The sequence below is a fragment of the Oncorhynchus mykiss genome, chromosome 32 (assembly GCF_013265735.2).
Source record: "Oncorhynchus mykiss isolate Arlee chromosome 32, USDA_OmykA_1.1, whole genome shotgun sequence".
NCBI lineage: Eukaryota > Metazoa > Chordata > Actinopteri > Salmoniformes > Salmonidae > Oncorhynchus > Oncorhynchus mykiss.
This window is the reverse complement of record NC_050572.1, coordinates 32377006-32390611: the sequence shown is the minus strand read 5'-3', so window position 1 is coordinate 32390611 and position 13606 is coordinate 32377006. Positions and strand designations below refer to the sequence as shown.

Below are 13606 nucleotides of genomic sequence, written 5' to 3'. Positions count from 1 at the left end.
TAGAAAAACAAATGGTGACAAAGGGCATAACACCAGTTACATTATTCAGCCCGATTTCAAATTAATTGAACCATTAACTCTGTCATTTCTGGTATAGCTGTGATCTGTAAAATAAAACATAAATCTGGTAGCATGTAGTAGGGACACATTTGGTTCCTGGGGTTGTACTTTGCAAAAGTGTCAAAAGGATTAACATTTAAGGAGGCAATAAACAATTAACTCTTACCCATGTCCCTTCCGCCAGAGGGCACATGCACTATATTGAGCTGGACAGTCTTGCAAAACTATGTTGATTACAAAGTAGAGGAATAACTCATTTGTCATACCGACATACAGTACCAGTCAAATGTTTAGACATACCTACTCATTCAAGAGTGGTTTCTTTATTATTAACATTTTCTACATTGTAGAATAATAGTGACGACATCAAAACTATGAAATAACACATGGAATCATGTAGTAACCAAAAAAGTGTTAAACAAATTAAAACATGTTTTAGATTTTAGATAATTCAAAGTAGCCACCATTTGCCTTGATGACAGCTTTGCACACTCTTAGCATTCTCTCAACCAGCTTCACCTGGAATGTATTTTCCAACAGTCTTGAAGGAGTTCCCACATATGGTGAGCACTTGTTGGCTGCTTTTCCTTCCCTCTGCGGTCCAAATCATACCAAACCATCTCAATTGGATTGAGGTTGGGTGATTATGGAGGCCAGGTCATCTGATGCAGCACTCCATCACTCTCATTCTTCGTCAGATAGCCCTTACACAGCCTGAAGGTGTATTGGGTTATTATCCTGTTTAAAAACAAATGATAGTCCCACTAAGCACAAACCAGATAGGATGGCGTATCGCTGCATGATGCTGTGGTAGACATGCTGGTTAAGTGTGCCTTGAATTCGAAATAAATCACAGACAATGTCACCATTAAAGCACACCTCCTCCATGCTTCATGATAGGAACCACACATGCGGAGATCATCTGTTCAACTACTCTGTGTCTCACAAAGACGCGGCGGTTCGAACAGAAAATCTCAAATTTGGACTCATTCTACCGAAGGATAGTTTTCCACCAGTATAATGTTCATTGCTCCTGTTTCTTGGCCCAAGCACGTCTCTTCTTATTATCGGTGTCCTTTAGTAGGGGTTTCTTTGCAGCAATTCGACAATAAATGCCTGATTCACACAGTCTCCTCTGAACAGTTGATGTTGAGATGTGTCTATTACTTGAACTCTGTCAAGTATTTATTTGGCCTGCAATTTCTTAGGCTGGTAAATCTAATGAATTTATTCTCTGCAGCAGAGGTAACTCTGGGTCCTCATGAGAGCCAGTTTCATCATAGCGCTTGATGGTTCTTGCAACTGCACTTGAAGACATTTTCAAAGTTCTTGAAATTTTCCAGATTAACTGAGCCTTCATGTCTTAAAGTAATGATGGACTGTCATTTCTCTTTGCTTATTTGAGCTGTTCTTGCCATAATATGGACTTTTCCCTAATAGGGCTATCTTCTGTATACCACCCCTACCTTGTCACAACACAACTGATTGGCTCAAACACATTAATAAGGAAAGAAATTCCACAAATTCTCTTTTAACAAGGCACACCTGTTAATTGAAATGCATTCCAGGTGTCTACCTCATGAAGCTGGTTGAGAGAATGACAAAATTATTCAAAGGGTGGCTACTTTGAATAATCTCAAATATAAAATATATTTTGATTTGTTTAACACTTTTTTTTGGTTACTACACGAGTCCATGTGTTATTTCATAGCTGTGATGTCTTCACTGTTATTATAGAATGTAGAAAATAGTAAAAATAACTAAAAACCTGCAATGAGTAGGTGTGTCCAAACTTTTAACTGGTACTGTACACTCAAGAAAAGAGAGTATAATACCATCAAAAGATGGGTCTACGTGGGGAAAGAACGCTAGAATGTGCCTCCTTTGGTGGTCATTACATGTGCACATGTGAAGCCTTTTACTGTCCCCACTAAACATGTTGCTGATAATGGCAAACTCCTCAGTCTTTAAACAAAAGAAAGACCATCTTAGACACACACCTAGAGGAAATAAGAACACACAATACCATGTTGTCAGCTAAATGAAGAAGTGTAATCGAACATGGTACTCACATTAAGACGCTGTGTTAAGTTGTTGAATGTGGAAATGAGGAAAGTTTTCCAAGCCTCATCCAACAACATCACAATTTCGGTCTCTAATAGGAGACAGATGTATTTGTCCAGGTCAGCTGGAACTGGTGGCCATCCCTGCCTCGATCTCTGGTGGCCATCCCTGCCTCGATCTCTGGTGGCCATCCCTGCCTCGATCTCTGGTGGCCATCCCTGCCTCGATCTCTGGTGGCCATCCCTGCCTCGATCTCTGGTGGCCATCCCTGCCTCGATCTCTGGTGGCCATCCCTGCCTCGATCTCTGGTGGCCATCCCTGCCTCGATCTCTGGTGGCCATCCCTGCCTCGATCTCTGGTGGCTGGGTGGCAGGAGTTTTTTTCTTATTTATTGTTAGAGTTTAAAAAAGATATTGGTGTGCTTTATAGATTACATTTTTTTCTGGAGTTTACTCCGATGGAATGACTAGCGAAGCTGTAACCAGTTGGCTGGGCTGATAGTGGGGTCCGGTTTTGAATATAGAGATACTCACTCAGGAGTTGTAGAATGGGACAGTGGCGATTTTAGCATGTACATCTTGGTGGCGCAAACAAACAAAAAAATGTGGGGGATGCATGCCAGCAAAGCCACTACACAACACTAAACAATACATTAATTGCACTATAATGGTGACAAACGGTGCCCACAAACTGTTAGGGCCTACATACAGCTGTCCCGACAGCAGAGTCCCAACACCTTACCAATGCTACACCTGGCTATCAGAGGAGCCTTGTCTACGGCTGACTAATGTGGTTTCTGTTGAGATGTACAAACTATGGCATAAGGAGACGACGAACGGATAAGAGTCAATCTGGAATTTAATTAAGACAATGGGAGAGCTAAGACAGATGTAGTCAATATAACTAATTGTTTAGCACTTTTGAAATGTACAGTGACATAATTCAGAACATGGGCTGTTCTTACAGTGTTCTCCCTGTACACCAAGTCAGAACCGTAGGATATATAAAGGTTTGAGTTTGTTTGAGTTTATTTTATTTTTACAGGGACAGTGCACATTAATCAACATTTCAGTAAAAGTGCCGGTTTTAGCCACCCGGCTAATTTTCAACCGCAGTCCCTGGGCAGGTTATTAAAAACCATTACAATATAGACAATAGCAACATAGGACAAGCAAGACATAGCATACAGACAGAGCAACATAGGACAAGCAAGACGTAGCATACAGACATAGCAACATAGAACAAAAAGCAGCAAGACAAAATTCATAAAAGCAACAAAGTGTTTCCACACCTCACAAGCTACAGACAACAGACATGGAAAGCGGCAAGACACAGCTAGGGACCATGTTCACAAATCTGATTGACCTTTAGACATGGCTAAAGGTTGAATATAAGCAGACAAAGGAAGCTCTTATAATATTCGATGATGACATTTCTCAGGTTATAGCAGGATATAGCCTACATGTGCACCACTAAGTCAGAACAGTAGGCAAAATTAAGAGGGGAAAATAAACCAAATTATTAGGGTCAAATCATGATGACGTCAGTTATTTTCAGGTCGTAGCTCTAGAAAGAGGCCCGAGTTCCCGACAATTTCAAGTTGGATGACCGTTCAAAACGTATTTTCCCAGTCAGAGCTTGTTTTTTTCCTGAGTTCCCAGTTGTCTTGAACTCACTGAAGTCAGATTTCCCAGTTCCCGAGTTAACAGTTGTTTTGAGTCTGGCAGAAATCATGCTGGATTGACAGCATGGCCAATGTTGAATGTTTATAATTTTAAGCTTGGAAAAGAGACCCAGAATTGGGACCACACACCCACTCCACTGAATAGCAGGCTAGTAATTGCTTTTCAATGCTTGCAGTTAGCCACTGATTACTCCTTGTTGAATTTGCGATTTCCAACTTGTTGTGTAATGTTTAAACATGTTGTGTAATGTTTGTGTCCAATGGCCGATGAGCACCTACACGTTTTATCTACAATTTCTCTTCATATGACAAGGATTTGCCAGTAGATTGTCGACTTGATTCATGATGATGACTGCTAGCTAAGATTTTGAAAGTATGATGTTGACATGGTCAGTCCAATCAAAGCTACTGTAGATATAACGTGATTTGACGTAATTTTATCTGTGGCCAATGACCTTGAGCCTTCTTGGATGGGCACTTCTAATGTAACTCTATGGCAGCATTCAACGGGGCTTGAATTTTCGAGCTCTACACTTAGATTTGGCAGTGACGTAGTGTCCGCATGAGTGACAGAATACTGAGCCAATCACTGCGCAACTAGAGAACATTACCAACCCCTACGCTCTGTATTTTCCGCATTTTCCGCTGGCTGCCGCACCACAGAAAGCACTGAGCTAGGCTGAAACACCTGCATTTTGGAGCTGCCTTACTCAAGAAAGCAAAAAAGAGACCATGTTTGTATGGAGGCTTTATTAACTCAGTGATTTTTTTACATTTTATTTTACAAAGTTTGCAACTGATATGTGACACGTATTAATGCCAAAATAACTTGCAAAACATTTGTAGCTATAAATGTGGGGCTCAAACAGGCTCTGACCCACCTGCCCTGAGTGACGGGTCGCCACTGGAATGGGAACACAACAACAGCTATACAGTAAATTTCCCAAAACTCCAGTTTATTGCACAGATGCTGTGGTAGAAGAACGCTCCAGCACCATGGGTAAGAGCTCAACAGTGACATAGAGCTAAGGCGAGCACAACATATTGTTCACTATACAACCACATAAGGGGGGAGCCGACACACATTTAACAATTCAGGTTTCAGGTTCCTCTGCACAAGCCGCCTCACTTAGCTCCTGAATCTCTCCACGGCCCTCCTCTCCACGCGCCTCCTGTCCACACCCCTCCTCTCCACATGCCTTGTCTCTACATGGATCCTCTCTTCTTGCCTACTAAACTACTTCATAGAGAGGGAAATATGATTATATACATACGTAATTGATCAGATACATCATGCAACAATTATACATTTATGGTTTTAATAGTTATTAATGCAATCAAACACACTGCAAAATCAGTCTTACCTTACGATGATGTTGCAGATATTGCCCTACCCTTAACTCCAAGGTAATTTATGACCTGGGTAGATTACTTTCTAAATGTAATCCTTTACAGTTACTAAGTTACCTGTCCAAAATTGTAATCAGTAACGTAACTTTTGGAATACCCAAACTCAGTAATGTAATCTGATTACATTCAGTTACTTTTAGATTACTTTCCCTTTAAGAGGCATTAGAAGACAATAATGTATGTTACCAATTTAACGACATCTATTGCAGGATAAATCAATGTTAAAGTTTACATAGCTGGCCATATATGGATGTTACATTTTACATTATGGGTTGGTTATGTAGGCTTCTAACGCATCACTTTCTACTAAACTCAGCACTGTCAACTGTGTTTATTTTCAGCAAACTTAACATGTGTAAATATTTGTATGAACATAACAAGATTCAACAACTGAGACATAAACTGAACAAGTTCCACAGACATGTGACTAACAGAAATGAAATAATGTGCCCCTGAATAAAGGGGGGTCCAAATCAAAAGTAACAGTCAGTGTCTGGTGTGGCCACCAGCTGCATCAAGTACTGCAGTGCATCTCCTCCTCCTGAACTGCACCATATTTGCCAGTTCTTGCTGTGAGATGTTACCACACTCTTCCACCAAGGCACCTGCAAGTTCCCAGACATTTCTGGGGGGAATGGCCCTAGCCCTCACCCTCCGATCCAACAGGTCCCAGATGTGCTCAATGGTATTGAGATCCGGGCTCTTTGCTGGCCATGGCAGAACACTGACATTCCTTTCTTGCAGGAAATCTCGCACAGAACGAGCAGTATGGCTGGTGGCATTGTCATGCTGGAGGGTCATGTCAGGATGAGCCTGCAGGAAGGGTACCACATGAGGGAGGAGGATGTCTTCCCTGTAACACACAGCGTTGAGATGGCCTGCAATGACAAAAAGGTCAGTCTGATGATGCTGTGACACACCGCCCCAGACCATGACGGACCCTCCACCCCCAAATCGATCCCGCTCTAGAGTACAGGCCTCGGTGTAATGCTCATTCCTTCGACGATAAATGTGAATCCGACCATCACCCCTGGTGAGACAAAACCGTGAATGAAGAGCACTTTTTGCCAGTCCTGTCTGGTCCAGTGACAGTGGGTTTGTGCCCATAGGCGACGTTGTTGCCGGTGATATCTGGTGAGGACCTGCCTTACAACAGGCCTACAAGCCCTCAGTCCAGCATCTCTCAGCCTATTGCGGACAGTCTGAGTACTGATGGAGGGATTGTGCGTTCCTGGTGTAACTCGGGCAGTTGTTGCCATCCTGTACCTGTCCCACAGGTGTGATGTTCGGATGTACCAATCCTGTGCAGGTGTTGTTACACGTGGTCTGCCACTGCGAGGATGATCAGCTGTCCGTCCTGTCTCCATGTAGCGCTTTCTTAGGTGTCTCACAGTACGGACATTGCCATTTCTTCCCTTGGCCACATCTGCAATCCTCATGCCTCCTTGCAGCATGCCTAAGGCACATTCACGCAGATGAGCAGGGACCCTGAGCATCTTTCTTTTGGTGTTTTTCAGTCAGTAGAAAGGCCTCTTTAGGGTCCTAAGTTTTCATAACTGTGAGCTCCTTTGCCTACCGTCTGTAAGCTGTTGGTGTCTTAATGACCGTTCCACAGGTGCATGTTCAATAAAACCTGTTGGTACTAGGGGGCAGTATTTTCATTTTTGGAAAAAAAAACGTTCCTGTTTTAAACGTGATATTTTGTCAGGACAAGATTCTAGAATATGCATAGAAAACACTCTAACGTTTCCAAAACTAAAGATATTGTCTGTGAGTATAACAGAACTGATGTTGCAGGCGAAAGCCTGAGAAAAATCCAATCCGGAAGTGCCCCAGGTTTTGAAAGCGCTGCGTTCCAATGAGTCCCTATTCAGCTGTGAATGTGCCATTAACGAGCTTACGCTTTCTACGTATTCCCCAAGGTGTCTACAGCATTGTGATGTAGTTTTACGCATTTCTGTTGAAGAATAGCCGTAGGCGACCACATTGCGTAAGTGGTCACATGGTGGCTCCGAGAGAGATTCTCGCGTAAAATACAGAGGTAGCCATTACTCCAATTGGCCCTACTGAAAAACGAATTGTCCCAACGGATATATTATCGAATAGATATTAGAAAAACACCTTGAGGATTGATTATAAACAACGTTTGCCATGTTTCTGTCGATATTATGGAGCTAATTTTGAATATTTTTTGGCGTTGTGACCGCAATTTCTGGGCGATTTCTCAGTCAAACATGAAGAACAAATGGAGCTATTTCGCCTACAAAATAATATTTTGGGAAAAAATGAACTGGCTATCTACCTGGGAGTCTCGTGAGTGAAAACATCCTAAAATTAATCAAAGGTAAACGATTTAATTTGATTGCTTTTCTGATTTCCGTGACAAGGTTGCCTGCTGCTAGCAAGGCATAATGCTATGCTAGTCTATGATAAACTTACACAAATGCTTGTCTAGCGTTGGCTGTAAAGCATATTTTGAAAATCTGAGATGACAGGGTGATTAACAAAAGGCTAAGCTGTGTTCCAATATATTTCACTTGTGATTTTCATGAATAGGAAGATATTCTAGGAAGATTTATGTCCATTGCGTTATGCTAATTAGTGTCAGGTGAAAATTGTTGCATTAAATCAAATCAAATTATATATCTCAAAGTGCTGTACAGAAACCCAGCCTAAAACCCCAAACAGTGCAGGTGTTGAAGCACGTTGGCTAGTAAAAACTCCCTAGAAAGACCAAAACCTAGGAAGAAACCTAGAGAGGAACCAGGCTATGAGGGGTGGCCAGTCCTCTTCTGGCTGTGCCGGGTGGAGATTATAACAGAACATGGCCAAGATGTTCAAATGTTTATAAATGACCAGCATGGTCAAATAATAGGTCTGGGACAGGTAGCACGTCCGGTGAACAGGTCAGGATTCCATAGCCGCAGGCAGAACAGTTGAAACTGGAGCAGCAGCACGGCCAGGTGGACTGGGGATAGCAAGGAGTCATCGTGCCAGGTAGTCCTGAGGCATGGTCCTAGGGCTCAGGTCCTCTGAGAGAGAGAAAGAAAGAGAAAGAATTAGAGAGAGCATACTTAAATTCACACAGGACAGCGGATAAGACAGGAGAAGTACTCCAGATATGACAAACTGACCCTAGCCCCCCGACACATGAACTACTGCAGCATAAATACTGGAGGCTGAGACAGGAGGGGTCAGGAGACACTGTGGCCCCATCTGATGATACTCCCGGCCAGGGCCAAACGGAAAGGATATAACCCCACCCACTTTGCCAAAGCACAGCCCCCACACCACTAGAGGGATATCTTCAACCACCAACTTACCATCCTGAGACAAGGCCGAGTATAGCCCACAAAGATCTCCGCCACGGCACAACCCATGGGGGGGCACCAACCCAGACAGGAAGATCACATCAATGACTCAACCCACTCAAGTGACGCACCCCTCCTAGGGACGGCATGAAAGAGCACCAGTAAGCCAGTGACTCAGCCCCTGTAAAGACTTAAAGGTTGAGACCGAGTTTGCTTCTCTCACATGGGTAAGTAGACCATTCCATAAAAATGGAGCTCTATAGGAGAAAGCCCTGCCTCCAGCTGTTTGCTTAGAAATTCTAGGGACAATTAGGAGGCCTGCGTCTTGTGACCGTAGCGTAGGTATGTGTAGTGTAGGTATGTACGGCAAGACCAAATCAGAGAGATAGGTAGGAGCAAGCCCATGTAATGCTTTGAAGGCATTAGCATGGTTCTGCTCATCATGGCAGTAATTGTGTCTTTATTGTAAATCCAATGCATCCAAAGTGTGCTTTACAGCTTGTCCTGCCTCATTTGTTTTGGTCCCTTTCAGATCATAGCCACGTCAACAGTGGGCGTCAGGCTTGTAAGAGACATGAAATATATGAACGCTTTGGTGACCTAGGCTGGATGGTGAGCTTGTCTCACTTAGCTACTCATTCTACTGAATAGATAGTATCAAGAGCTAACATTGTGTCACCTTATTTGCTGTAACACACAATTATTATTTTTAAGGGAAGCAAGGCATTGTGCATTTTAGTGTATGTATATGAAGTATTTCTGATTGAAATATAGTCTGTTCTAGTCATTCATCTAATCTTGTCATTACATTTCTATAGTATTTCTCTCCGTTAGAATTGGGTCCTGGCTCCTACGGGCTACTGTGCCTTCTACTGTGATGGAGAATGCCAAAACCCTCTGGGTTCCTGCATCAACACCACTAACCACGCTATGATCCAACTAGAGGTCAGTATGCACTACTACACCCACTCACATGAATGCTAACATTGTTTTCAGTTGGAAAGACGCTAAATGGCTCAGACATTAATGGGAAATATGGCAAATAGAAACAGAAATACCCAAGATACCTGAGCCTACAATGGCAGACTGTTAATGTAGAGTACAGATAATGAGAAGTTACATTCAAGACTGAAGCAATTGTGCCCTCTAGTGGTCGACTTTATACTATACCCGCTCTTTCCATACAGGTTAAAGAAAGATTTTTAAGCATCGACACAATTGAGACATGGATTGTGTATGTGTGCCATTCAGAGGGTAAATGGGCAACACAAAATATTTAAGTGCCTTTGAACGGTGTAAGGTAGTAAGTGTATAAAGAATGGTCCACCACTGTGGGAATCATTGGAGTGAACATGGGCCAGCATCCCTGTGGACACCTTGTAGAGTTCATGTCCCGGCAAATTGAGTCTGTTCTGAGCAACAGGGGGTGCATCTCAATATTAGGAAGGTGTTCTTAATGTTTTGTAAACTCTGTGTATGTAGGCCTACATATTTTTAAATAGTACAGAATCACACATCACAATTCAAAGCCATAAAGTGTGGGCCTGTAGTACCTGTAAATCACCTATACTTTGTTTTTCATCTCCATATGAAAATAATAATGCATAATTGTTCATGTAATAGTGTAATATTAGCCTCATAACTCCAGGAATAGGAAATAGTGATGAAATAATCAAGTAAATGAAAAGACAGAGACAAATACTTTTGAACTACTAGTTATTTTATTTAGAAATGTAAAATTCAGTGCAAAGTAATATAGTGCATTTGTGTCTAGACCCCTGTGTGGTGGCAAAGTGTCGCAAGAATCCTGTGGGGAGAGAAAACAAGAGAATACATTAATTCAATGGGTGTTAACTAATCAGGCTTCAGCGAAGCACTTCAAGTCCTCAATTCCTGAGAGAGAGAGAGAAATGTGGCCTTTCAGATCTCTGCAGTAGGACTACATGCTGGCCATGAGGTTCTCCAGGTGGTACTCCAGGAGGCTGGAGAGCTCAGTGACCAGAGACACTGGGTTAAAGTACCAGGCCAGCTGCTGCCCAAACATGTCATCTAGCAGAGCCATCAGCCCGCCCTGAAGAGAACACCACACAACACATAGATAATGGCTCTAAGTTACTAGCTTATCAAGAGCAGAGAGACAATGAGAGTTACTCCTCGTAAAATGGCATTGAAACCCTGTTATTCATGAAAAAGTAAAGAGGAAGTAAACTAGGAATAGGGAAGTAAACTCTTGAATCTTACATTGAGCAGCAGCAGGTATCTCTCGGCCTTTGGCTCAATGCTGGCAGCTACGGGCAGGAAGGAGTACAGGAGAGCGTACAGACGCTCCATGAACCCACCAGGGTGCTAATGGAAACAGAGGAGAGAAGTTTAAGTGAAATTACAAATAGAGAGACATCGAAACATGTACCAGTGAGATGCTACTTACCACCATCAGGGACTTCTGAGCTGTCATCATCCCAAATAGCACCAGTTCAAAGAGGACATCTATCAGGTTAACATGATGGATCTAGGACAAGGAAACACGTTTGGAGAAAATAGGAATGATTTCAAATAGATCAGCTACTGTGATGTATAAAAGACATGCATGTGGAAGAACTCAAAGTGAGACTTGAAAGAGTTAATGAACTCACCTTTGCCTCAGCCAGCTCCCTCTCAATGTCAATCTGCTTGGAGGGGTCACTCAGGTAGTCCACAAAGTCGTTATAGGCACGGATGAATTCGGCCTCGTCCTATCACAAAGCAAAGAGCATTGACGTTAGTGAACAGAACACATTTCCCATCGAGGACGCTCTCTTTCCCTTGAATGAATAAGGAGTTACCATGTGGTGGGCCTGAACCAGTGCGCCCATTAGGACCTTTCCTGCCACAAACAGATGGTTCCTGCTCAGTGTGGAACCAAGCAGGGTCTAGAGAAGAGGCAAGAATTAGTGAGACACCCATCTTCCTCTTGGAGACAGACAGAACAAGAAGACACAGAGAGAAAAGGAAAAAGGAAGTCCACTCACAGTGAAGGCCTGGCGCAGGGAGACGAGCCTCAGGGCGATGTCCTCCACTCTCTTGGTGGTAAGGTAGAGGCTGTGGGAGGGAGGGAATGGAGCATGTCAACCATTAGGGTCAATGGGGATAACAGCATGGTGACCACTATCCTTCAGCATCTGACAAGCCCAGACTACACAGACATTTAGAGGAACTCACTTTAGCAGAGGAACCTCCCTCTCCTCAGGCAGCAGGTCCTCCTCCCAGCCCTACAACAACAGAACAAACATTCAAGATCAGTGACCAATGCAATGACATGACAAACAATGGGTCAATGGAAGGATCTTAATGCTACTAGTCAATAGTATGTGTACTGTAGGTGTGTGTGTGTAACATCTGACCTCATAGCAGTTGTGGCCCTCAGGCTCTGGCTCCGTGAACTGCTGATTGGTGGGCGTAGACACGGAGGCAGCCTCCGACCACGCCGAGGAGGAGAGCAGCCCATCCGGCCCCATGTGGAGAGTGGCATACACCACCGAGACATCAGTCTGCTGCTCCAAAAACACATACAACACACCTGTTTACCACACACACGCATTATTAGAAAACAGAGCATATCTAAAGGAAAAACCCCCAATAATGTCTGTCCAATATACATAAGAACATTTATATTTACCTGGTAGCAGCCAAGGGTCATGTCCACAGACGTCTCATGGCGGAGGTGAGAAGCATACTGGGTCACCCTGCCAGCCACATACTGACAGAGAGAGACGATATGTTAAGGCCAAATGGAATAAGTGAAGAAAGCCTAATCTTGTACTATTTCGGTAGTATTTACATCTTACCAGGATCCAAGTGACGGACTGAACCTTGGTGGCACAGTAGGGGATGCCCTCTGAACTAAGTCTGGCTGTCTCCCTGGAGATGGCCCACACCAGTTGAGTCTCCAGGCCTCGGACCCTACTCACATGGTGCCTCCTCACCACCACCTGCTGTGGAGAGAAACAACATCAACAAAACAACATCAGCCATCGCTGTAACATATTTCCATCAAGATCACATGACTCTGGTAATGTAGATTAGGACTAGGTAGTAACAAAGACACATACCTGGGATCCCCCACGCATATAGGTGATAATGGGGCTGATGAACTGGAAAGTTCTCCAAGCTTTAGCCACCGGACCGGCATGGGTCTGCACAGGATATGGGTGACATTACAATACATTCAGGTTAGAAACAGCTAATTACAGGAATTGTAACAGTGATGTGTGTGGGGGGGGGGGTCTCTTACTCTGATCACAACAGGCCCACAGTACAGGGGGCTGAACCTAATCGGTATCAAATGCCAATTACCAGTGGCCTCCTAAAGCAGACAACAAAGATTTTTTTTAGAATTAATATCTGGGATACTTTTCAAACATAATACCAAAAACGTTCTGAAAATTGTACCTCAAGGATAGTCGGTACATCTGGCACATCCTCAAGGATGATAGCAGCATCCTGGACATCAAGGATGACTGGCAGCAGTGGCACATCCAACTGGACCTCATCCAGTACATTTGATTCTAAAATTAGTAGCAGGAATACAAACAAACAATTGTCAGGAAGTAAAACATATCAAGCTAGCTAGTAACGTCACTACTAGTAAAAGTCCAACAGTGCTTCGCTTAGCAACAATTATTAAAGTTAGCGTTAGCTTGCAAGTCTGTATTACAGAAATACACATTTCACAAATGACATTTTCAATGCTGAATGTGGTAAAATAAGAAGTTAGAACTCCACTTACCCTCTTCGAAGTCACTGTCCACCTCCCGACGATCGCGAACCCTGCAAAACGGAAAAAGACAACAAAAACAACCCACAAATGAATTTACACAACCTGTCGACGCAGAAGGCTGCCCACGTCCTCGCACTCTCTCCATCAATCTTGAAAAACACCCAGGCATTTTCCAGTCGATTTTTCAATCTCAGGTCTCAAAAATCAGTCAAGTTTGTTGTTGTTAAACAGCAAATTGAAGTTGTTCTTGTTTTCGAACAGAAAACGTTCAATAGAACGCTGAGATGTTCTATTGGTTAGATGTCTCTTGGCAACACATAT

At 43.2% G+C, this 13606-nt stretch overlaps 1 protein-coding gene across 1 annotated transcript; it reads right to left on the bottom strand.

Moving 5' to 3' along the window:
• Positions 1 to 2244: 2244 nt before the first annotated feature.
• On the bottom strand, positions 2245 to 13557 carry LOC110488310. Its single transcript, XM_036971004.1, has 14 exons — positions 13295 to 13557; positions 12958 to 13073; positions 12800 to 12871; positions 12618 to 12701; positions 12354 to 12500; positions 12185 to 12265; positions 11910 to 12059; positions 11728 to 11777; positions 11538 to 11607; positions 11163 to 11261; positions 10958 to 11038; positions 10771 to 10875; positions 10243 to 10336; positions 2245 to 2486 (listed from the first exon to the last, which is right to left on the bottom strand). The coding sequence occupies exons 1-14, from the start codon at positions 13452 to 13454 to the stop codon at positions 2245 to 2247; spliced, it is 1551 nt and encodes a 516-aa protein (XP_036826899.1). The 5' UTR covers positions 13455 to 13557.
• Between the last annotated feature and the right edge of the window lie 49 nt (positions 13558 to 13606).